The 26,141-nt window shown below is 35.1% G+C and overlaps 1 protein-coding gene and 2 long non-coding RNA genes across 4 annotated transcripts; all 3 read left to right on the top strand.

The window, feature by feature from the left end:
• Nucleotides 1-287: 287 nt before the first annotated feature.
• On the top strand, nt 288-11,304 carry LOC140045274 (glutamate receptor ionotropic, kainate 1-like). Its single transcript, XM_072090117.1, has 15 exons — nt 288-383; nt 1,863-2,027; nt 3,853-4,122; nt 4,206-4,471; nt 4,907-5,071; nt 5,492-5,662; nt 5,820-5,924; nt 6,063-6,188; nt 6,464-6,528; nt 6,923-7,037; nt 7,477-7,830; nt 8,247-8,379; nt 8,482-8,904; nt 9,548-9,702; nt 10,134-11,304. Exons 1-15 carry the CDS (start codon nt 299-301, stop codon nt 10,242-10,244), a joined length of 2,709 nt encoding a protein of 902 aa, XP_071946218.1. The 5' UTR covers nt 288-298; the 3' UTR covers nt 10,245-11,304.
• A 1,797-nt stretch (nt 11,305-13,101) lies between these two features.
• On the top strand, nt 13,102-17,668 carry LOC140043888 (uncharacterized). 2 transcript variants are annotated; one of them, XR_011844432.1, is made up of 4 exons: nt 13,102-13,185; nt 13,907-15,540; nt 16,137-16,244; nt 16,674-17,668. It is a non-coding gene; the product is annotated as an uncharacterized lncRNA (long non-coding RNA). The 2 variants fall into 2 exon arrangements; XR_011844431.1 differs by having other exon boundaries at nt 13,907-15,585.
• A 4,614-nt stretch (nt 17,669-22,282) lies between these two features.
• LOC140043887 (uncharacterized) lies at nt 22,283-24,036 on the top strand. Its single transcript, XR_011844430.1, has 2 exons — nt 22,283-22,358; nt 22,906-24,036. It is a non-coding gene; the product is annotated as an uncharacterized lncRNA (long non-coding RNA).
• Nucleotides 24,037-26,141: the final 2,105 nt, after the last annotated feature.

Here is a 26,141-nt window from a genome sequence, read left to right as displayed (position 1 = left end):
AGTTAAAAGTATCAACAATAACTTATATTTTCCCCTTTAAAAGCAACGAGTCGGAAACATCGCTGACATTAAGTGCCAACAACATTTTTTTTTTAATAAACAGTTAGATGTTATTCACAATAAAATTCTAATGGGGCTGGTAGTGTTGATAGAAAAAAATGTTTAACATGATATTGATGATTAGGGTAGCGCCCCCTATCAATAGCATACTTTCACACCATAGTTCCAGACTCCATCGATTATTTTGCTACCACCTCAATTGTTCAACATTACGTCTGAGAGAAGATCCGTACTGAGGATGTTTCAACAAAGGACTACGACACTTATACTGCTTATTATCATTTCATTTATAACAACTTCTTCATCTAAGAAATATTTGATAGGTAAGTAAAAGTTTAATTTGAATAATTCCCAAATCAGCCTATAGGCCTATGTCTAACAAAATGATAAAAAAAAAATGAATGAGAATTTACAGCTGAGGAGCATGCAGTTAGTATGTAGAGAATGCTTTTTCACACGACGCATAGTCTAATTACAAAATACAAAAGAAAAAAAACTGGTTGGGTTGTTGAAGAAATATTTGCCTTTATGGGAAGATTTTTTTTAAGATGAAGGAAAAATGAAAAGAAATAAGAAAAGAAAATTGAACCGTCAATTTCTGTTCTGTCAAAGAAAAATATTTATTCAAATGAATGAATGTATGTATGTATTATAATGATACGGTATAATATATCGTATATTATATGTATAATGAAGATTATAAATAGTGTAATTATACAGATAAATGAATCTCACAAAAGACAATCGAAAAACACACTGGCCTAAATCTCTTTCCACATCATCAAACTAGTTTGACAAAAAAGTATGATTTCCCCAAATATGGTAGTGATATGCACAAATACGATAGTGATATGACGTCATCATATCTATATATAGGCACATCGCATTTTTTTTCACATAAAGGTTGATAGTGGCCGCTACCATTATCAAATTGACGGAAACACGTCACACGCGCTCTTCTTGAATTGAAATGATCCACTATCTGCGAACGAACTCAGGAAATTATGTTTGGAATCTACAACTGCAATTTCGAAAGTCAAAACAACGATTTCTTCTCGCGGAAACCTGTAATAACTGCCTCTTTAATAGCTGAACTTGGAACTAAAAGTAAGATATAGTAAGAATTGCAACTCAATCAAGTCCCTTTAATCTAATAGTCACCTGTTCTTCCCCGGGGAGTGAAGCGAGCGATGGTGTTGATATAAGTCTTAACATCACCCAGCACTTGTCCAATTCTTATAGAGAGGATAATCCGAAGATGTTTTCATTAACTCTTATACAATTAATGTTTACGCGCAAAGGTCAATGTGGCGGATCCAATCGACGCATTTTCAGACATTAATTTTAACGATGCGACAAAAAACAGAGGCATTCATAGTAGAGTAATCCTGCTTGGCGATAGATATCAATTTGTCAATGCATAAAGTTAGAATATTAGAGGCATGTGGTCATAATTTTAAGTTACTTCACATTAGTGAAATTAAGAAGTGAATAACTGTATTAAAACTCCAAAATGGCCTATTAATTACCGTCTTTTTTATATATTATTATTCGTGTTTTGGGGGAAAATACATCTAAATGCTTAAGTTCTCATTGAGAAGCAACACAATTACGTAACGCAACGTTTGACCAATCACAAGCAATGGATTATTCGCACTGTTGCTTGTCATTGGTCCCAGTATGAGCCAAGCTTAAAGAATAGTAGAATCGTTGAAGTATAGATTCTATAATGTGAATGCAACATTCAATAATAGTGGCGATTCTGTTATTTACAAATATCCTTATCTTAATATTTTACATAGGAGCTTTATTTGGCGATGTAGAATCTATGGAAACAGGTCAAAGGGCAGTGGAGATGGCGATCCAACGAATAAATCGAAATAACAAACAATTTAAAGATGTCCAGTTAGAATACATCTCAAATGGAACATCTGGCGTCATTGATACGTTTAAAGATATACGAAACGGTTGGTAATACAATCAAGATACTGTACACTAAAGCTCTGTCTACACTATCAAATTGTATATGACAACAAAATGTGATATGCCTGTATCACTACAATATTTGGGAATATCACTACTACATTTTGGCACATCACACCTTTTTATGATAGTGTAGACAGAGCTTTCCAGTTGGACACAACGCAACGAAGTATACGAAAGCGAATTGACCAACCACAAATAATCCATCGCTTGTGATTGGTCAAATTACTTTCGATGCGCTAGACGTCATTGCGTTGCGTCCTAGTGGGAATCAAGCTTAAGGGAACATTACTACAGGTATTTCTTAACCTGTTATATATATTCATTAATTCAGCAGGGTTTTAGGGATAATCATACATACATATTTTTTGTTGTTTTTTGGACCGCACCGCATACTGTGTGTGCCACCGATTCAAAGGTCTATGGTCAACAAATAAATAAATATCTATACCAAATAATGCAACATGATGAATATATGATGACGATGATAAAAGTGATTATGACAAAGAAAGTGATTATTGAAGATGACATTTATACTGCCAGCGGACCACGTACTATAACCTTTTTGACGCTATCGGCGCTGATATTTCGACATCTACATTTTGAAAACGTCACTTTCAGCTGAACAGACAAATTAAATTCATATGACCCTTAACCCTTCATAGTCAAAATTAATAACAATAATGCATCATAATATGTAATGAATTAGGCCTATCATTTAACCCGGCCTGAGCACGTGCCCCTTAGTGGGTGGTGTGGTCGTTTAATTTATAGCACAGCAGAAGATAGGTTTTGACACAACCGTTATACGTGTTTATAGAACATTGATAATTGAGATACATACTTACATTACTTGGTAGCTTTTATACTTTTTATATAGTTTAGAATGCATAAATGAAATTACATGCATACAAGACCTTATACCTGTAATTTATTGTTTAATCAGTTTCCAGTCATGACCATAATCTTGACCAAATACAATTTTCGTATACTATTATATCGTTTTTACTAAAATGTTGCCGCTACATTAAGTTCCCATTTGGGCCCTATATTAGATTCTGCGACTAATGCTGCTTGGTTCCCATACTCTAGGACGCAACGCAATGACGTAATCACGCCGCAAGTGATTTGACCAATCAGTGGATTATCAGAACTGATGTGAACTCCACTTGCGTTGCCTACGTCGTTACGTATAAATATGAACCGGCCTGAGCACGTGCCCCTTAGTGGGTGGTGTGGTCGTTTAATTTATAGCACAGCAGAAGATAGGTTTTGACACAACCGTTATACGTGTTTATAGAACATTGATAATTGAGATACATACTTACATTACATGGTAGCTTTTATACTTTTTATATAGTTTAGAATGCATAAATGAAATTACATGCATACAAGACCTTATACCTGTAATTTATTGTTTAATCAGTTTCCAGTCATGACCATAATCTTGACCAAATACAATTTTCGTATACTATTATATCGTTTTTACTAAAATGTTGCCGCTACAGTAAGTTCCCATTTGGGCCCTATATTAGATTCTGCGACTAATGCTGCTTGGTTCCCATATTCTAGGACGCAACGCAATGACGTAATCACGCCGCAAGTGATTTGACCAATCAGTGGATTATCAGAACTGATGTGAACTCCACTTGCGTTGCCTACGTCGTTACATACAAATATGAACCAAGTTTTAAAATAATTCCCTGCTGAACGAGGGCCAGCTAATTCGTAACATAGTTATGAATAAATAAATATTATTTTTACGTTTTTAAGTACGTGAGGTTTCAACAATTACTTATATCTCTGTAGCTTGTTACCAGTTGACAAAAGGAATCCACGCATTTATCGGACCCGTAAGCTCGTCATCCGTCAAGGCAGTTTATCCGATTGCTGATAGGTTACACGTACCAATAATAGCGCCATTTGCTACAGATCCTACGCTCTCGTTGGACAATAAAACGTTTCCATACCTTATGAAGATGAGTGCGTCGGACAGCGTACAAGGAAAAGTTTTGGCCGCACTTGTCGACCATTTTCAGTGGACGCGGCTGGCTATTGTGACGTCACTTAGTGATTATGGTAAGCTATCTTTTCCGTAGGACCTATTTGAGTTTTTTCAAGATCCAATGAAACTTTTCCAACTTCGTGTTATTCATTTTCAGGCATCAACGGTATTCAAGAATTTCAGAAAATTGCCCTCATCAAGCAATGGTCTATAGCCACGATCGAGCAGTTCCTTCCGACACCAGTTGCTTCTAATATAAAAATTCACGAACAACTTTTACGTATACGCGACGAGAAAATGGCTAGAATTATTATTCTGAATTGTCTGGCTCCGTACGCTAAGTACGTGTTGCTGGAGGCAGAGAAGCTTGGGATGACGGGGCGAGGATGGGCCTGGGTGGTGACTGACGGGGTAACCGCTATGGTAAGGGCATTTTCATACTTTAATAAATGAGAATATACAAGCATATAAAGGAACAAAAATTAAGTGAATAATTTAACTTATACTAATATCGCGATCGGATAAACCTATGATTTAGGATTGTTACCTAAATGTAACAATTATGGAATCACGTAGTTAACATTATTCTACTCCAGTTACTGCATTTTTACTGCAAGATAAATAAAACAAAAAACGTAATTTGTTTCAATGTAGAAGTTTATGAGGCAGTCACGGGAATTATTGTAATGATTACCCAAAAATGCCTATCAAAATCTTGATTTGGTGCCGTATACAGGTACTGTAATTTGTAAATTTACATATTTAGGCCTATAGGTACTAGCCTATCAAAAACTTGATTTGGTACCGTATACAGGTACTGTAATTTGTAAATACAGTAATTCATTTCTGATGTTTTAGGATGGACTTTACGATACTGATAAAACTGTTCCATCTCATTTGCATGGGTTGATAGGAACGCGGCCTGCGATTAGCAGCAATAACAGCAACACAAAAGACTTTGTCAAGAGATGGAAGAAGAATTCGCCATACCCACGTAAAGTCAAAGGGCCTGAATCTATCGAGGTATGTTATATACCGTCCTCTATTCAGTGGTTGTCAGTAATTGTTATATCGCCCTCTCCTGTTTGATAAAAGTTTTTTTGAATTTCATTTCTCCAACTTTGGACTTCTGAGCAGGTTGCGTGCTCCCATATCAAAATTAACAAACTATCAACACAATAAAGCTCTGTCTACACTATCAAACTTTATGTGACAAAGAAATGTGATGTGCCCATATAACACGATGACGTCATATCACTATCATATTTAGGTATATCACTACTATTATTATTTAGGCACATCGCACTTTTTTTGTCAAACTAGTTTGAAGTGTAGACAGAGCTTTAGACTATATCTTTACCTCTAATTCACAAATATATAATAAACGCCACAATCGTCTGAACCCGCGAGATCATTACGTCATCATATTTCCTTATCTCACAGGGTTTAGTATACAGGACTTACGATGCGGTGTACACTGTAGCATACGCACTAGCAGACTGTGCCGAAGACGGCATTAACATCAAAGCTCCGGTATTTCCAAAGAAGATTTGTTCAACAAGTGAACCCAAGATTTGGCCAGACGGAGAAATATTCCTTGACAAAATTAGAAAGGTAAAATTAACGAATGTACTATATAAGATTGGTCCAAGTATGGCTGGTAAGTAATTTCATTAATCAAAAGCAACGAAAATCAATTTGTACCCTCCCTTTCTATTTTTTTAAATGTTTAAATTCTTTCCTTTTCTTTGCTTATGTTCGTTTTTAACAGTCTAACGGTGAAGGTGTGATGAATTATTTGAACTTTACCAACATGAACACACCATGGTCGACAGATTTTGATATTGTCTTGTTGGAAAAGAAAGGGTTTACTAAGGTAATGTATAAGTTTCCAAAATTTAACTAAACTAAATGTATCTTAAAAAAGAGCGTTAGAGGTACGCATGCGCATACAATTTATCTAGGAAACGTAACAAGGAATGACTTCAGTGTAGTAAAATGGAGTTTTTTTCAGGTCGGACTCTGGTCAAACGAATTGAGTATCGAGAACCAAATCACGTTTATGGGCAACACGACCACGGTACCAGTGGATGGCACGCACGATCTATCGAATGTTACTCTAAAAGTTACTACGATATTGGTAAACAATCTTTTTAAGCTCTGTCCACACTATTAAACTTTATGTGACAACAAATGTGATGTCCCATAATGGACACGATGACGTCTTATCACTACCATATTTAAGCATATCACTACCATATTTGGATACATCACACTTTTTTGTCAAACTAGTTTGTTAGTGTAGACAGAGCTTTATACACTCTTCCGCATGAAGTTTATACATATTGAGATTCTATAGTTATAATATAATTATTATCTCCTTATTTTGTCATAAGTTATTTAATTCTTTGACAGGAACGGCCATTTGTTATGTTTGAAGATGGTGAATTCTCGGGATTTTGCGTCGATTTACTCATAAGGTAACTTTATGCTGATACAGATTGGTTAAGCAAAATTTCCGACTTTTATTGATGGAAATGTGAATACGCATGTGCAATAGCGCCCAGCGCCTCATGTTCGCGCGCGCGAATAGATTCGTCTAGTGGGGAAATTATGTTTAAAAGTTTGGGATGTTGATATGCAGGAAGAGGGGGTGTGCGTGTCTGCCCGATTCATACAGATACATAAAAATAACCATTTTAATTATGGAACCAAACTCTACAAGTCCGGGCCTTTTTAATTAAAGCTTGGTTCCCACTAGGACGCAACACAATGACGTAAGCGCAACGCAATTAATATGACCAATCACGAGTCGACTATTGCTTAGCGTCCCAGTGTGAGCCAGGCTTAAACACATGTATAATGACTTTGTAGATTACAAGAAGAAATGAATTTTACGTACGATCTTGAGCTGGTACCAGATGCTAACTATGGCTCTATGAATGAGGACGGAGTCTGGATCGGTATGGTTGGGGAGCTAGTGTATGGGGTATGTATTATTTGTTTTACTATTAGAAAATTGAAGGATATTAAAAAGTACATGTACAGGTATTTGACAAGTTGCTGTAGGAACAAGCCTTAAAAACTAGTTATACGTTGGAGATTATTCTTCTACCCTTTCACACATCGCCTAGAAAAACTCTGCAGCTCACACACACACACGTTCCAGACGCACTCTCCCCACGCAACTTCGGAGTTTTGCTGACGGCGGTTTGAAAGAGGTAAATAATGCTTGGTTGGTTCCCACTAGATACCCAACGTAAGGACGTTAGTGCAACACAAGTGATTTGACCAATCACAAGATTCCAACTGTCGCTTTTGTTACTCACTTCGTCTAAGTTGTTGCGTTGACCCTGTAGTGAGAACCACGATTAAAAATGGGCTAAGCTTAAACACTGTTTTAATAATAAATTGCATTATTATTTCAGAGGGCAGACATCGCTGTTGCGCCTTTTACAATCAGTTACGAACGACAGCAAGTTATCGACTTCACCAAACCGTATCTTGACTTGGGCTTAACTTTCCTGATGAAGGTCGAATACCCCGAAGTTGATCTCTTTGCCTTTCTTCAACCGTTTGAACCGCTACTATGGATAATTGTCATCGCGGCCACGTTTCTCGTCGGTGTCGTCATCTCCGTCTGTAGCTACTTGAGTCCACATGGTTACTACGGCGCGTACTTGACGCGCGCAGAACCCGACGATATGTCGGAATACGATACGAGGAACGCGTTGAATATGTACCAATCACTGTGGTTTTCGTATGCTTCTCTCGTGCAACAGGTATATAATAGGCCTATATAATAGTTTAGTATTAGCTTCTTTTTTTTCCATTTTCGCTTGCGTATTATTCGTAAAGTTTGATTACCACTAGGACGCAACGCAAGGACGTAAACGCAAATCAAGCGTCATTGACTAATGACAATTCGAATAATCCATCACTTGTGATTGGTCAACTCACTTACGGTGCGTCTACGTCCTTGCATTGCGTCCAATTGGGAACCAATCTTTATTGACGTACTCATGCAAATAAGCTCTGTCTATCAAACTAGTGTGATGTGCCGAAATATGGTAGTGATATGCCCAAATATGGTAATGATATGACATCATCATCTCCATAATGGGCACATAATTGTTTTTTGTCACATAAAGTTTCATAGCGCAGACAGAGCTCAAAACATTGTTTGTCTAATTGACAGGGTGCAGACTCGCAGTCGAGATCACCACCTGGCCGTGTGGTGGCCGGTTGCTGGTGGATCGCCGTCACCATCATAATCTCAACGTATACTGCCAATCTTGCAGCTTTCTTTACAGTATCCCGGATGGACACAGGTTTTATAATACTTTTTTTGACGTAACGTTATATGACGTTTTTACATGGCCAGGTATACGTAACCATTTCAGTTGTGAACGATAATAATCTTTCTTTTATAGGGATTAGCTCAATTGAGGATTTGGCGGATCAGACGGAGATTAAGTATGGAACGACACGAAACAGCCAGCCCCAGTCTTACTTCCAGAGCGCCAAACTGGAGCTCTTTCAGGATATGTCGGGCTTCATGCGTCAATACGACACATATGCCGACAACTCCGACGACGGCATTGCACGAGTCCGCCAAGGAAACTACTCGTTCATATGGGACTCCTCTGTCCTGGATTACGTGGCTAATCAAGAACCGTGTGACGTCATGACAGTCGGGGGTTTGTTTGGAAAATTAGGCTACGGGCTAGGACTTCCGAAGGGATCGTTGTTTCGAATTCGCTTCGAGCGGGAAATATTGCGTCTAAGACAGGAGGGCTTCATCGACGAGCTGACAGAGAAATATTTCGGAGGGGTGTGTCCTAGCCGTAGTACTTGTAAGAAAAAATTTTACTTAATGCGTGTTTCACTCCAAAGATATAGGCCTATTTCAGAAATATAATACCAAAAATAATTGTTTTTATATCTATTTATATATTTTTTCATAAATCCTCAGAAGACTTGCCGAAAGTCTCTTATTATAATTATTAAATTTCGGATTTGTCTCAACGCAATGTGTGCCAAAATAATATATTTTCACCAATATTAAGTCAAATCTAGCTAAAGTCAAATGTACACAGACGAGCGGTGACGGTAATATAAATATAGAATGTATGTTATTCCATATGATCATTGACTGAGCGAATGGTTTCCACTCAGGATAGATACAGATTCTACGTGGGACAAGCCTATGCGATTTCCGCTTATCGTTACCGCTCGTCTGTGAAATTGGCCTTAATATATAACTAATAGAAACAGATTACTACTATATTTATTTCTTGTATAAAGATTTGTTCCTACTTGGAAGCAACGCAAGGACGCAAACACAACGCAAGCGTGTTGACCAATGACAAGCGAGAGTTTGAATAATCAATCGCTTGTGATTGGTCAACTCGCTTACGTTGCGTGTCGTCCTTGTGTTGCGTCTCTAGTGGGAACTAAGCTTAAGAGGGAGATTTGAATAATTGTATTCGTTTTCAGCTGGTACCTCCAGTAGCAAGATGAACTTTATGATGATGGCCGGTGTCTTCTACGTCATGTATTTAGGATTTCTGATCGCAGTTTTTGCTTTGATATTGGAGTGCGCATGGGCGTCTTACAAAGACAACAAGGCATCTCTACGAACACGTGACAGGGTATGAAATTTAATGTTCACATTAGTTTGTTCGTCGTTGTTAAGTCATAATTATGCTGTTGTCGTTTTTTATACGATTTATTAATACCGTTAACTGAAAGCACTCAGAAACCGAGTGAAGTACTTTGCAAAATATTGTCAGAGAGGGCGTATTTTGATATTACGGCCCATGTTAAAAGAATAACACATTTTTTACAGTTATATTATTAATGAACCGATTTTCTTGAATTTCAATAGGCAATATATAGGGATATTTAAACCGAAATGTTCAGAATGAAAACTTGAAAATTCTAAGCGCTATCGTGCTAACAAACAAAGCAAGTAGGCCTAGACCTACTAGGCCTATACTTCGCAAAATTCTATTTTGCCAAGTAAATATTTTCATAACATTGTATCGTAGCTTATCAGGCCAATTATCTTGTTGAATTTCAGAAGCAGTATCTCACTACCTGGGAAGCACTGCAGATCAGATTCAGCAGAACTGTACAGCAGATGTTCAGTCGCTGCTCACCTCATCACCATAGCGACAATATTATCATGTGACCCAATTTTGGGAATGCTATTGGATAAAAGTTGTTTCAGAGGTTGTTTTTATACGATTTACACCTCACGCGAAACTTGGTGAATACCACTTTCTACGAACCTGTTTGGATAGTGGTACGCGCACATTGTTTGTGTATATGATAACATCGTAATAAACGGTTCGCGCGGAAAGTCTTCACGTGCATTTCAAAATTTGGGTTTTTTACTTTTAAATGATTTCTATGATAAATGTTTGATTTTTAAAGCTTGTATTAAGTTAATTGTTAAGCCATTAATCAATGTATAAGATTCTATTTTTTAAACAACATTTTGAAACTGAACAAAAAAGACAGGGGAAGCCAAGAGTATGAAATCGAAAACCAATAAGGACACACTTGGCATACTCGCGTTATCTCTATTATATTATCTGCCGGACTTGGGTTTTTCCAAAATTAGTCTCACATCACACCTTTTATGGTCAACCAGGGAAGAGTGTAATTTAACTCTTCCCTGGATCAACTTATGATCCATTGGTTTTTTTTTTGTTTACTAGTAATTATTGCCTATAATTTAATTTAATTTTGTTGGTACTGTAGTTGTATTGCGTGAAGCTATTGGTCCAGAGTTCGATCCTGACCTGCAGTATTGCTAGGACTCACGACTCTTTGAACTCCATTCCCTGGCCTCAAATGAGATTTAGTTTATAAGCCCGATGAATTATGAAATAGCTTATTCGTTCTGTATTTGGCGAGTTGCTCGCTGTTGGATGCGTATGCAATACAAATAAATAAATAAATAAATAAATAATATAATGTACATTCATAGTACTATAGCAAACGTTTACAGGATTAACAAGAAAAATATAAAAACACAAAACAAATGGGATTTGAAAGATAATATAATCTTTCCATAAATCTATAAGTGCATCGAAAATGTGTCGTTGTTTCAGTTTATCGTAATACAAATACATCTGTGATGCCATATAGTTGGTTTTTCCAGAATGACGTAATGTACATTATCTGCGTCACGAGTAGGATTTTATCCAATCACAGGTTTGAAATCATTTCTTTATAAGCAAAGAACGCAGCACGCTTTACTATAACTCGTTTTTTTATCGATCGCTAGCTCAGCAGTTACACTTTTTAATACTGTAATAACAAAAACTTGTTTGTTAGGTTTGTTGGCAACAATTCTGAAGGTAAGTTTAAATTATTATCGATAAACTATTTTTACATTCATAACTGAAAATAGATTGTTTTGTAAAACGCATTATTGGGTTCGGTTGTAGAATATTAATTCCAGATTCTAAGATGTTTGCAGAGGGTAGCTGGGCATTATTCTTGACTCTAAACAAATGTTATTTCTTCAGACAAAAATAATGGCGTATAACCATGGAGCATCATTTGAGGGGCAAGTTGGCAACTATCTGCGCAGCCGATACAGTGGCGTGAGATCACAGGTACCAATGAACGGCAGTTACGCCGATTTTGTCTGTGGCAACAACCAGATATGGGAGGCCAAGTCTTCATCGAAGATTGAAAAGGAGTATGTTTTTCAAGCAGCAAGAATTGCAAGTGGAGTGGGGAAACCTGTACTTGCTATCGGGAGAGATGCGTCTATTTCGCAAACCGTTTTGCAGCATGCTGCAACTAACGGCGTAGAAGTTGTCCGAATGTCGTTCAACTAACTGTTCTGCTCAAAAATAAAAGATAATTTATTTAGTAAGAAAATAAAATTTTACCAAACGCAGAAATAACTGTATTATGTGTTAATTATTGCAAAGTTTAGTATACTACATACATATTGTTGGGTGACGCCTACAATTATGATGATTACAATCCGTTTTAATTTGTTATTGTAACTCTTAGCTCTGTCTACACTATCAAACTTTATGTGAAAAAATAATGTGATGTGCCCAAATATGTACATGATGATGTTATATCTCTACCACATTTGGCCATATCACTACCATATTTTGGCACATCACACTTTTTTGTCAAACTAGTTTGATAGTGTAGGGCCGTAGGCATGAGCCTTAGTTTAACCGATGGTCAAGCCGTAATATAAAGGTTTCAAGCTTTTTGGTCTCTGTCCACACTTATATTTCTTTTATTTTTTACGTTTATATCCACTTTCGTTCTTTCTATTATTTTTAATGGAAATCCGTGATCGATTATGATTGACTTTGTTATATATTAATAATTTACAAATTACTTTTTGGGAAATTTGGAAATACCCCCCACCTTCTTCGGATCTACAATATACCAGGCTGCCCCTGGATGAAATATGCTTTGAGTGTTTTGTTGTTTTGGTTTATCGAATACAAATAAACTCAAGTACCTGTATTTTTATTTTATGCCATATCGCTGGTTTTTCCAGAATGACGTAATGTCCATTATCTATGTCATGTGCATGATTTTATCTTATAGTTTTGGAATGATATTGTAAATCATATATATATATATAAATTCGGCTTTTATTAAAAATCTACCTTATTACACTATAAGGCTAAATTTCAAATACTGATTTACAAAAGTTAAAAATTAAAATTGAAAATATTTTTTTGTTAGATAAAAAAATGTAACACATTTCCAATATATTCTTATTAGCATGCATTAAAAACAAATATTGGTAGTATTGCTTTACAAGATTAAAAAGAATTAAAAGCTACACAATGAATCTAATTATTATATTTGTTGAGTAACCTACAGAGGGCTGGAAAACAAGAATTTAACGATCAGTTCTATATTTAAGCCCTTATTGGTTTTTCCAGAATGATGTAATGTTTATTCTTAGACAAAATATGTATATTCCTATCACGGGAACAATTCTATCCAATCAGCACTGGTATTTTAGTAGGCCTATAGGCACTTTTACGTTTAATAGTCGGCGTGTTTCATCAACCCAATTCCACATCCTTTAAAACCATTCTAACATTTTAGAAACGTTTTTAATTTTAAAGGTGAGCGTTGTATTATGTTTTTATTTATTAATTTACGTTGTTACCATGCAGAAAATATTAATAATCTGTGGGAAAATCTAAATAACGTAGGCTACTGTATGTTACAACGAAATTCAGATTTGAACTTGATTAAACATGAGGAATTTGGATGCAATTCAATATTATTTAATAACAGGTTATGTTAGCAATTATTCTAATAAACTATAATGCATAATAACAATTGTAGGTCTAACTTGTTGTAAACAGACGATGAGCCTGATGATTTGCTTAGGCGATGGCTTTTGTTGGAATAACCAAGTACCTATACATTAGTAGGCCTACTACTTCTAATTATAGGTGCATGGAATAACCATAGCAATGGAACATAATAAGTGTTGTTGATAACCATTCCTGCGTGTTACAATACAATGTTTGTGTATATACTATACAGTATTGTGAACAATAATAACAACTGCATTCACTATTGATCGTGCTCAAGCTAAACGATGCAAAACCTAAGGGCTGCCATTTTCTATCTATATAATTGGGTTGCGCGCAACAATAAAGAGCCATGATTTTCAATTTAAAAACCCGTATATTTTATTATCATGATTTTAGACGATTTACACCACCGATATAATAGGCCACTGAATAGGGTTCGCATTCTAATTCCCTTTCTTCCCATATGCGTTTCTGCGTCCCAGCTCAATTAATCATTCTAGCAAAATAACTTTGTTTACAGAAAAATTACAAACAAAATGGCGAACCATGGATATGAGTTTCAGAAAAAAGTTGGAGAATTTTTGCGTACGGAACACGGCAAGACCCAAGTCAAGGAACATGTAAAAATGAATGGTAGGCAAGCTGATTTTCTAGTCATGGGTAATCAAGTATGGGAAGCCAAATCTTAGCCAAAAATTGAAACAGATTGTGTTGACCAGCTAGTGGATACTGCAGGAGGTAAAAAGGCTATACTCGCCATCGGGAAAGATGCAAGAGTTTCGGAACACGTCGAGAAGTATGCAAAGGATAAACATGTTATCATCTGTAGAATGACATTCAATTAACATTACTGCATTATAACAATCTATCTAAATACATTGTTATACTAAGAGTAAAAATTAAAATTTCAGTTTCATTTCATTGACAATAGTTTAGATATATAGTGTGTAGGGCGAGTTATTGGTGCAGTTTTAACAAAACGTAATTGAAAAAACAAATTAGAATTGATGAAGGTGATGAGCATAATAATGTGTAATTTAGAAATGTATTTTTAATAGGCCTAATTGTAAAGCTAAATCGAAAGCTTCTTTTTTTTTTGGAGAAAAATATGTCAGTTATTATTATGATTATTATTATTATTATATTATAATTTATTTTATTATTTAACCATATTTAATGAGGGTGATCCATCCAGCTATTGCTAATCATTAGGGACCCTCGGAGGTTCACAAGACAAACATTTCACAAGATGCTCTACATAAACAAAGTCTTGTTACAAGTCTTTGGGAGTGGAGTAATTTGGTCCTTAGAAAAAATCCTGACATGTGATGGGACTTAAACCCCGGACCATTGGAGTGGTAGCCAAGCATCATAACCACCAAGCCACAACTCCAATACCATCACTATTTCTAACTAAAAACACACCTAAGTAATACCAAATATGTTTTATTGTTAAAATGCTATAAGTTAACTATGAGTTGATGTTAACAAAGATTATCCCACAAAACAAAGTCCTACCTGGAGTTTCAATTGATTAAAGACAACACATTATATATTGCAAGATTATACTATTAATCAATTATAATGTGTTTTCTTAATCAATTGGAACTCCAGGTAGGACTTACTTTGTTTTCTTTTAAACACAATGACAAATACCCGTAGTTATAAAGGATAAAAATAATCAGTAAGGAAATGACAATTCTCACAAATACATTATACATAGCTAGCTTTGGTTTTTCCACGATTAAAATGTTTTAATATTTGAACATATTCATAGTTTCTGTATCATCACAAGAAGAGTTTTATCCAATCATAAATTTTTTAGATAATATTCTAATACAGTATTCAACAACATTAATATATTTATATTTAAGTATTGCCCGAAGAAAATGTGAATACATAAACAAAAGAAATTAGACAGGTTAGAACTATAGGATAAACATTTATGCAGTCTTTTAAAACCCGATCAAATAATGTCATACTTAAGGTTCGCGTCATTGGTACCGGCTACGCGCATATCGCGTAAAACGATTGGCGCATAGCCGCGTGGAGCGTCGTGAAAACGAAACATTGAGATGCGATTTTATTTGCCGGACGACCGGCCGGGAGCTATAAAAATAATGAAAGACGCCTAATTCTATTCTATAGGCCTAGGTAGGTTCTTCCACAAAACAAAGTTTATTTATTTTGTTAAAAGAAGTAAGTACTAGCTGTCACAGAAATTTCTGATTATAAATGACTGTAAATAAGTATAATTTATATCAGAATAATATAGGGCCTATGATAAAATGTAAAGGTCTTATATAATACAAATGCCCATTTTTTTAAACTTTGTTAATTTCAAAAGTTTTAACGAAATAAAATAGTTGTATTGTTTTAAACTTGTTTACATTATGTCACATAAGTTTGATTTGACAATTAACAGTAAAATACCGGAATAATACAGTAGGCCTAATACGTTAAGGAAATGACAATTCATACAAACAATATGACATTGCTAGTTATTGGTTTTTCCAGAAGTATATACAATGTTTTAATATTTAAACAACTATTCAGAGTTTATTCTATCAGTGCTGTTTTTAGATAATTTCCTAATGTTTAACAGCACTGAATGTTTGTTAGTATAACGTACGAGAGTGGAAGTGACACAATTTTAATATTTTTGTTAGTTTTTATTTATATGTTCTTGTTATCTCAGAGCAAACATAATTTCTATGTATATTTTATCTGTAAATATAAGATATTTAAAGTTTTGACAGGAGGAAATTAGAATAATTCGATCGTGTCCGTCAGCACTTCACTTTAAAATTCAACAATTGCAGAATAAGAAGAAAGAATTTTAGAAACATAATCTAAAGGTATGTGTACTTTTTAGTATGAATTATTAATCACACTGTGTTCATTCATTCATTCATTCTTTATTTAGCCTTTAAAATGAAATACATTTAAAACATAGGTAACAGAAACAAGACAGGTGGAAATCTAAGGAGGCAAGGATAAGCAAAAGCAATTAAAATCGCTGTGGTTCACAGTCTTGCTTATCCATCCACTAGTGTTCCTCCCCTTCCACTATTTTCAAATCTTCCACACTCCAGAGCGACCTATAAAAGCTCTGTATACACTATCAAACTAGTTTATCAAAAAAAGTGTGATTTGCCCAAATATGGTAGTGATATGACATCATCATGTCCATATATGGGAAAATCATAAAAAGTTTGATAGTGTAGACAAAGCTTAGAATGTCACCAGGCCAAAAAATGTGATCGGTAGACCTTTCTTCTTTACAGAAATACAACAAAATGGCAAATCGTGGATATTGGTTTCAAAAACAAGTTGGGAAATATTTGCGTGCTAGCTTTGGCAAGGCTTACGTCAAATCAGAAGTACCAATGAATAGAAGGCAAGCCGATTTTGTCGTGAACGTCACACAAGTATGGGAAGCCAAATCTCAACCACGAATTAACCAAGCTTGTATTGACCAACTAGTGGCCACCGCAAAAGGAAAAAAGGCTATACTGGTACTCGCCATCGGCAAAGATGCAACAGTTCCACCGACCGTCCAGCAGTATGCTACTGCGAACAATGTTGAGATCATTCGAATGTTATTTAACTAACACTTATATTGTTACTATTCGTTGATATACGTAATTGGCATTTGTAGATAATATTTATACATAAAGATTATAAATCCATGGCAAAATATTATTGGTTGATGAATCATTGTGGAGAGAATGTTAGAGACAATATAAATCTGTAGTCTGCAACTCTTTCTACACTATCAAACTTTATTGACGTGCCCATGGACTTGATGATGTCATATAATTACCACATTTGGCCGTATCACCAAAGATTGTATAGCGCCGATACATAATACAATCTTTGATATCAATACCATATTTAAGCATATCGCTACCATATTTAAGCATATCGCTACCATATTTAAGCATATCGCTACCATATTTAAGCATATCGCTACCATATTTAAGCATAATCGCTACCATATTTTGGCATATCACACTTTTTCAAAGTTTAGTTTGATAGTGGTAGACATGACAGCTTAAGAGGGCACAACTATTTGGTATAATCAGATTTTAAACCTAGAGGCATTATGAGTCTCCGAACTTTATAGCTAAAGCCTGTTTTCCTGTCGACGTTAGGCGATGCTATCGTTAACAATAATCGGCGATCTTCTATGTAAACATTGAAATGTTAACGATTTACAGGAAAAGGTACTCGCTATCATTATCATTTCAACTTGATGGTTTTTAAACGATCGTCTGTTAACGATCAACGATGATAGCGTCGAATAACTTCGACAGGAAAACAGGCTTAAGAGGCATTGTGAGTCGCCAAACTCTTTAGCTAAAGCCTGTTTTCCTGTCGACGTTAGTCGACGCTATCGTTGACAATAATCGGCGATCATCTACGTAAACATGGAAATGTTAACGATTTACAGGAAAAGGTACTCGCTATTGTCATCATTTCAAGTTGATCGTTTCCAAACGATCGTCGTTGATCAACGACGATAGCGTCGAATAACGTCGACAGGAAAACAGGCTTAAAGGCTGGTTTCCTGTCGACGTAAGAAGTCGAATTTTGCAACGATTCTTGCGTTTCTTACGTCTCTTACGAAAGTTGAGAAAAATTGACGTCGTTGACGTTAGTCAAGATCGTGTCGGGCCACAGAGAAACATCTGTAGTTATGCTGCTCCCGAAAGTTGAAATTTTGGCTGTGAAACACACGTCGTATGCTTACGTCGATTTTAGTGTTGTTACGAAAGTTGAAATTTTTTTCTTACGTCGGTCAGATTTATGACGTATTTGAAACAACATCTCTGATTGGTGTTTCTTTTTAGAGCGGGTTTTATCATTTTTCGCGCGAAATGTTGAATGTTGTTATTGTACCTGTAGCTACTCAGCAGCAGTGTCAGTGCAGCACACCAACATATTATTTTTAGTAGATAGGCTAGGCCCTAGTATTAGTAATAATACTTACTCCATGATTAATACTGTACTAATAGGAATTTATTTGACCAAAATCTAACCAAACTAGCCTAGGAGCCTAGGCTAGTAGGCCTATGCAGGCTACTATTGTATGAATCAAAATATGAATGAATTATTCTGGCCTATAGCCTTAAATAGTTTTCAAAATTAAAAAAAGGCAAATCATTTCGGGATTCCTATTATTATTAGACCTACTTATGCCCTAGGCTAGGCCTTGGCCTATGGGCCCAGGCATACTCTAATCGAGCATGAGATAGTACTACCGCAGTAAGATACCCATTATTTACAGGCCTATAATAAGAATAAATTTAACAAAACAATATAAATTATACAAAATCAAGCAAACATTTTTTTTTTAAAGTTACATAATGATATTATATTGCTTACAAAGGGGCTTTCTATATCTTATCTTGTTGCAAATGTTCACCTTTCGCGACGTTTCTACCGACAAATAGAACAGAAGAATATCGGTTTCTTTGAAATGCTGATTGTTTATTGCACGTCCATAAATAAGTGTATTATATTTTGATATGAGTTGTAAACTCCCTGATTAGAACATTATTATATTGAAACTATACTGTGCATTTGTAAAGTATGTACAACATTGTAAAGTGGGCTAAAATTATAGTAGTAAATACATACAAATGTTATTGTCCGGCTTTATTTCACTATAAGGTCATACACATTACGTCATAACTCTTGTCGCTTATTGGTTGCTTGTTACGATTGCGCTTACGTCTCTTGCGAAAGTTGACTTCAAGTCAACTTTCGTAAGAGACGTAAGAAACGTGACGCAAGGGCGTTCATTCAAGCGTAAGATCAAAAATCCCGGTTTCCTGTAAAATCGGAAGAAAACGTCGTAACGCAACAATTGTTAGGTCATCGGTTTCCTGTAAAATCGTTTGTCGTTACCATTTTTCTTACGTTGCGTCGATTTTATAAATTTTCGATCGTAATCGGTTTCCTGTAAAATCTGCATTTCTTACGACAAATCGACGTAGTCGCAACAAAAGTGATGTTCTTACGTCGACAGGAAACCAGCCTTAAGCCTGTTTTCCTGTCGACGTTAGTCGATGCTATCGTTAACAATAATCGGCGATCTTCAACTTTATCGAAATCGATGCTTTCACCGAAAATAATTTTGAATTCGAACACATCACATGTGAATTTGTATATAAATACTTAAATAATCTTTCAAAAAACAAAGCCACTGGTCATGATAACTTACCACCGGGCATTCTAAAACTGTCTGCCCCGATTATATCCCCAACAATTACAAGAATCATAAATCACTCCTTCACAACATGTAAATTCCCAAATACGTGGAAAATAGCAAAGGTCACGCCAATTTTTAAGAATGGTGAAAAAACTAACCCTAATAATTATCGTCCCATTTCCGTCCTACCTATACTTTCAAAAATAATTGAACGAGTCGTTTTTAATCAACTTTATGCTTTTTTAAATAATAATAATCTGTTATGTATAAATCAATCAGGTTTTCGACCATCATACTCAACATCTACTGCACTTACAAAAGTGACGGAAGACTGGTATAGTGCAATAGACGAGGGTAAGCTGGTCGGAATCTGTTTACTAGATTTTAAAAAGGCCTTTGATACGGTAAACCATAACATACTATTAAGCAAATTGAGACTTTATGGTTTAAGTAAATATGTTTTAAAATGGTTCGAGAGCTATCTGTCTGAGCGAAAGCAATTCACAAATGTAAATAATACATTGTCTGACTATACACACATCCAATGTGGAGTGCCTCAGGGGTCAATCGTGGGCCCACTTGCTTTCCTCTTATATATAAATGACCTATCGAAAGTTGCAAACAAATGTAAAATAAGTATGTATGCTGACGATACTATAATTTATTGTTCTTCAAAAAATGAAAATGAAATATACCAAAGTATAAATGAAGAACTTATACAAATCGACGATTGGCTAAAAAATAATAAATTGAGTCTAAATGTCTCTAAATCCGAGTTCATGTTGATCGGATCGACAAACCGATTGGCAACCACCAAAGAAAAAAATAGATCAGTTAATATAGATAACGATGTTGTACCACGCGTTCTATATTGCAAACATCTCGGTATCATAATAGACGAACATTTATCATGGAAAAATCAGATTGAATACATTCGAGGTAAAGCTCTAAATGGATTGGGTATGCTTAGACGATGTAGCTATTATTTTCCACAAAACATATTAAAACATATTGCAAACTCTATTGTAATACCTTACTTGAGCTATTGTAACATAATTTGGGGAAATAGTAGTCAAACTCTAATGAAAAGAGTTCAAACTATACAAAACAGAACAGCTCGAATCGTGTGTGGTCTAACATGGGACACACCTAGTAGTGAGGCACTAAGGCAAATTAATTGGTCACCTTTATTTTATCAAGATAGATATGAATGTTGTATGGTTATATATAAGGTTTTGACAGATAATGCCCCACCTTACCTAAATAATGTATTTACATTCAAGGATATAAATTATAATCTAAGGAACAGTGATACACATCTATTCATCCCAAAGCCAAAAACCGATTTTAAAAAACGAAGTCTGTCTTATCGTGGAGCAATTATATGGAATAGTCTCAATGTTGATACCCTTCCAAATTCAGTTAAGTTGTTTAAAACGTATCTGAAAAATGCATTGTAAAACATAATGGTATGGTAATCTACGATCTACATCCAACTTTTAAAATGGCTAAATACTATGTAAAATGTGTGTTTTATCACTATTATTTTAACGTCAATGAAATCCAAAAGATTTATTATGTATTACAGTTGAATCCCCATGAATTATACACTTCGATAAGGGTTTCCGTTTACACGGGAAGTACCGGTATGGTGTACCCTAAATAGAGGTGTCAGATGAAGGGGATTCTGCTGTAATTTTGTTTCTTTTCAATTTCAATTTTTTTCGTTTCTGTTGTATTTATATGGTGTTGATTTTTTTTGTTTTGTAATACAGTATCACGAACTTGTGTAAAAACAATCAATATTGATTGAACGAGTTGTACTGCACATCAGTCTCGTGTCTAAATAAAGTTTATATATATATCGTTTTTAAACGATCGTCGTTGAACTGTTAACGATCAACGACGATAGCGTCGAATAACGTCGACAGGAAAACAGGCTAATATATAAAATTAACAGTAAGCATATAGATGGATCCGCATTATACCCAATATATCAGGGCAAGTCTTCACCGAAGATGGAAGGAGTAATTGTTGAAGAAGCACGAATTGCAAGTAGAAGACCTGTGCTTGCTATGGGGAGAGATGCACCTATTTCAGGCACAGTTGTACAGCATGCGCAGAGATTGTCAGAATTATATGTTAATTATTACAAAGTCTATTATCAACAACATTAGACACAGTTCATGAAATAAAAAAACAGCGTACATTAATTATAATAACTTAAATGGTAACATTAAATAAGAACTGTTTCAAAGATCAGAAAAAGAAGTAAAATAACTTGACAAATACCAACCCCTATACAAATGATTATGATGGATGAAAATGAGATTGTGATTGAGGATAACGCGAATTATTATTATTGTACTGGTTATTTTTATGACGGTCGATTATAAATAATATATCCTACAAGAGACGATTTTTGAACGCTTGCAATTTACAGCATTTAAGTGGTACTGAATTGAAAAACGAACTACCTGTTACCATTATCTTGTTGTTGAATCATGCATGATGTTTATAATTATCATTTCATAGTTACGCCCTATTGGGTTTTTCCAGAATTATGTAATGTTTATATTTAGACATAAATATGCGCGTTTTCTATCACGGGAACAATTCTATCCAATCAGCATTGTTACTGTTACGGTTAATTTGTAAACACGATATACGTTTTACACATTCGACGTGTTGTTATCAACCCACTTCATATTCACTGCCAACTCATTGCAAACTTTTTAGAAACATTTTAAAGGTAAGCGTTGTATTGTAGGCCATATTTTATGTTATTCAATTTGTTTATTACTTATTTAAGTCACAGATTATGTGAGTTATAATACAGTTGCATGCTAGAATGAAATAGTAAATTGTAGGCCTATATATCCGCATATTATGTGTTTTAAGTTTTATCATTATGATCATTACAATGCGATTGTTGGGAGGCCCTAAAAAACTTCGACCAATAATTGTTATTTATTATGTCAAAAATACTGTAATTAGGCATACTAACAACCTTTTTTTACTGTAATAATGTATGGTTTCAGTTTTTTCAATGTAGAGGTTTTTTCAAGAAGCACTTTGCAAAAATAGGCCTGTGTTTATAATTGACCTCAATAAATATACTAAATAATTGTATAAACAGTGAGAGTAAACAAAATAATGTCAACTGCAGAATAATTTTTACATAATAAATTAGTCGAGCACTATATAATATAAAAAACTGAATATTTAATTGGTAGCATTCTGATTTCTATGTATTTCTTATAAAAGATAAATACATTATAACTTGTTTTTGTTTACAGAAGAATTACAAGCAAAATGGCGAACCATGGATATTCTTTTCAGGGGCAAGTTGGGAAGTATTTACGTGACCGTTTTGGTAGCTCTAACGTCAGAACAGAAGTGCCAATGAACGGAAGACAAGCCGATTTTCACGTTTATGGTAACCAGGTATGGGAAGCCAAATCTCAATCAACAATTGACAAAGGTTGTGTTGATCAAGTAGCGGATACCGCAAGAGGGAATGGAAAAGCTGTACTCGCCGTTGGCAAAGATGCATCAGTTTCACCAACCGTCCGACAGTATGCTGCTGAGAAAAAAGTTAAGATCGCTCCAATGACATTTAATTAGCATGTACTTGTACTGCTTTTAATGTTATGTTCTGTTTATCATAATATTAGTTATTAGTAGAGACGCAACATTTTAAAAAGACGGTGTATATTTCATGTTATCAACATTAGTATTATAATACTTTTTGTAACACATCGTCTGTCAGATCATAAATCAAAAAAAATCATAAATTAAAAACAAATAAAACCACTCTGTCAATTCAAACTTAATATGATTACTTATAATCAAGATTTAAAAGGTTCCATTTTTTGTTCCATGAGTCAATCTTATTGTTCTTAAAAAAAATATGTTGTTCGATAAATTTGTCGAATTTTAGAACATTTTTTAAATTTACAATACTTTGCAAATAAAAAAATTAATGATAATGATTATTAACAGCAAGAATGACGATAACAGACCCTATTGACAGCAGCAGATGAAGATGAGTCATGCGATTAATTAATAATGTTTAATATAATATGTAGATAAAGATAGGCTTCTATTGCTATTGGCTCTGGATTCACGAAATGTATAGATCATGTGATTTAAAGATGCCCATGTGTTTATTATTCAGTTTTTATATTCAGTTTTTTTTATAATGAGGATAAAAGAAGCTGATAAATATCACAAAGATAATTTGTAAAGAATCGATCTTAGAATTAGACCTAAAGATGTGAAGAAGGATTCTCCGACAATACAAATATATACAAAAACAAATAAATGTATCAATCATCAGGTGTTTTGATTATTGTATAATTCATAATAATAATCATTATTATTTGTAAATGTCTTAAAATTTAAATAAATTAAAGCTTTTAGTTGTATTTCGTAGGAATGTTGAATTTGTGTTTCACTATCAACAAATTAAAATTAAATGCTGTAAATCAGAGCAAAAAAGAATATTCCCTACAGCAGAAGGAAAACCACGAATTTATTGCCTTCCAAAAATACACAAAATGAATGTACCGCTTCGTCCTATTGTTGACTGCATCAACTCCATATACTATAACTTAGAGGAAAAACCCTTGCCGATATTTAGAGCACCTAGTTGGAAATACTATACATCATGTAAAGAACTCCAAAGACTTAGTTAAAGAACTTGCGACGTTAAATGTCCACAGAACTACACATTTGTCTCGTACGATGTTGTATCTCTATTCACCAAGACACCCACAGAATTAGCATTAAAAATCATACGAATAAAACTAGAAAATGATGATGACTTAAAAGAACGTACAAATCTCTCCGTCGATGACATTTTAGAATTGCTGTCCCTTCTGATAAATACCACCTATTTCAGCTTCAACGGATACTTCTATAAACAAATAGAAGCCCAGTGAGCCCTATTGTGGTGAACCTGTTTCTAGAATGGCTAAAAGAGGAAGCACTTAAAACAGAAATTAAGCCACTGATATGGAAAATATATGTAGATGACGTGTTAGCAGTTGTTCCAGAAGGAGCTGCTGACAACCTTAATTATCATCTTAACTCAATCCCACACACAACATCACTTTCACAACAGAACATATGACTAATAACACTATACCTTTCCTAGACGTCTCCATTTCACTCATTGACAACACAATTACTACATCAGTTTACAGAAAACCTACCCATACCAGGGGTGGCGCCAGGATCTTCCCGACGCGGGGGCTACATTCCCCGACGAGGGGGCTATGCGAGCATCACAAGGCTGGGGGCCAGGGGGCCCAGCCCCCGGAAGCAACGCGTTCTAGCGTCATTTGAGGTCATTTTAATCAGATTTAGGGTAGCCATTTTTTCCATTTTTTATAATGCATAAATAAAATACTGCGTGCAAAAAAACGATGCGCGATGACTGTTTCAATCCATATTTTTCAATTTAAAAAATAAAAGTTCAAAGAAAATTTAGAAAAATAGAGTTGGAGGTCCTGGAAATTGGACTTATTATACTTCAAAACATAAAACAAAATATATAAGTCCCTATCATGGTTGTGACTGAGCTAAGAAGTGTTTGAAAAATAGAGATGTTAGGTCCCGGAAAATGCACTTCTTGTACTTCGAAATATGACCAGCTTTATTGTTGGGGCTGAGCTAAGAAAATGTTTAAAACTAGAGCTGCAGGTCTTCAAAAAATTGCATTTTATACTTTGGAAACATCAGGCCCAGAGGCTTAAAAAACGCAAGCGTAGACCTTTTTCAGTCGGGGAAATAAGTTTATTCCTCCCAAGTGTATGCCTGCGTACCATCTGGACTTCCGAGTGGTGAGAAATTCATGACATCAGGACATTGAAAATTTAATAACTTAGCTATAATAAGATGTTGGCTACGCGAAAATGGCATGTTTTTTTGTTTAGTAATGGATGAAATATTTATTTTAGGTGCCCCACGGTACAGAAGGTTACTTGTAAATTAAAAAATTGGTGAACATACGAACAATTAACATAATTCGTTTTTGCTGTAGTGTAGCGCACGTCGACACAGTACACGACGTAACCGTCGGTAAACTTCGCCTGGAAAATAACTACAGTACACATTTTGGTCCCTGGATGGAACATGATATCACGACCCAACGTTGAACGATTCGTACAACGGGATACCGCCAGACAAGTGCGTACCTATAGCTATTGTTTAGTAGTAAGTTAGATCGCTGGCAATAATGAATGCATATAAAGTGCATAATATCACTCTGACGTACTCTCACGGTCAATGAAACGTCGAGGTTTTCTAGGCGCTGAAGCTACGAAGTGAACGCGAACGAATTATATTCCCCGACAAAAAGTACCCAAACCGTCGGTAAACTTCGCCTGGAAAATAACTACATTACACATTTTGGTCCCTGGATGGAACTTGATATCACGCGTCTCGACCCAACGTTGAACGATTCGTACAAAGGGATACCGCCAGACAAGTGCGTACCTAGCTAATGTTTAGTAGTAAGATCGCTGGC

Source organism: Antedon mediterranea, chromosome 3 (assembly GCF_964355755.1).
Source record: "Antedon mediterranea chromosome 3, ecAntMedi1.1, whole genome shotgun sequence".
Classification (NCBI taxonomy): domain Eukaryota; kingdom Metazoa; phylum Echinodermata; class Crinoidea; order Comatulida; family Antedonidae; genus Antedon; species Antedon mediterranea.
Note: the sequence above shows the minus strand (reverse complement) of the source record. Positions and strands in the feature narration are given on the sequence as shown.

Coding starts and splice junctions, on each gene's coding strand:
- LOC140045274 (XM_072090117.1), top strand. CDS start 299: ATGTTTCAACAAAGGACTACGACACTTATACTGCTTATTATCATTTCA. Junction 5,072..5,491: donor AAGGGCCTGAATCTATCGAG/GTATGTTATATA, acceptor CTTATCTCACAG/GGTTTAGTATACAGGACTTA. Junction 7,831..8,246: donor ATGCTTCTCTCGTGCAACAG/GTATATAATAGG, acceptor TCTAATTGACAG/GGTGCAGACTCGCAGTCGAG.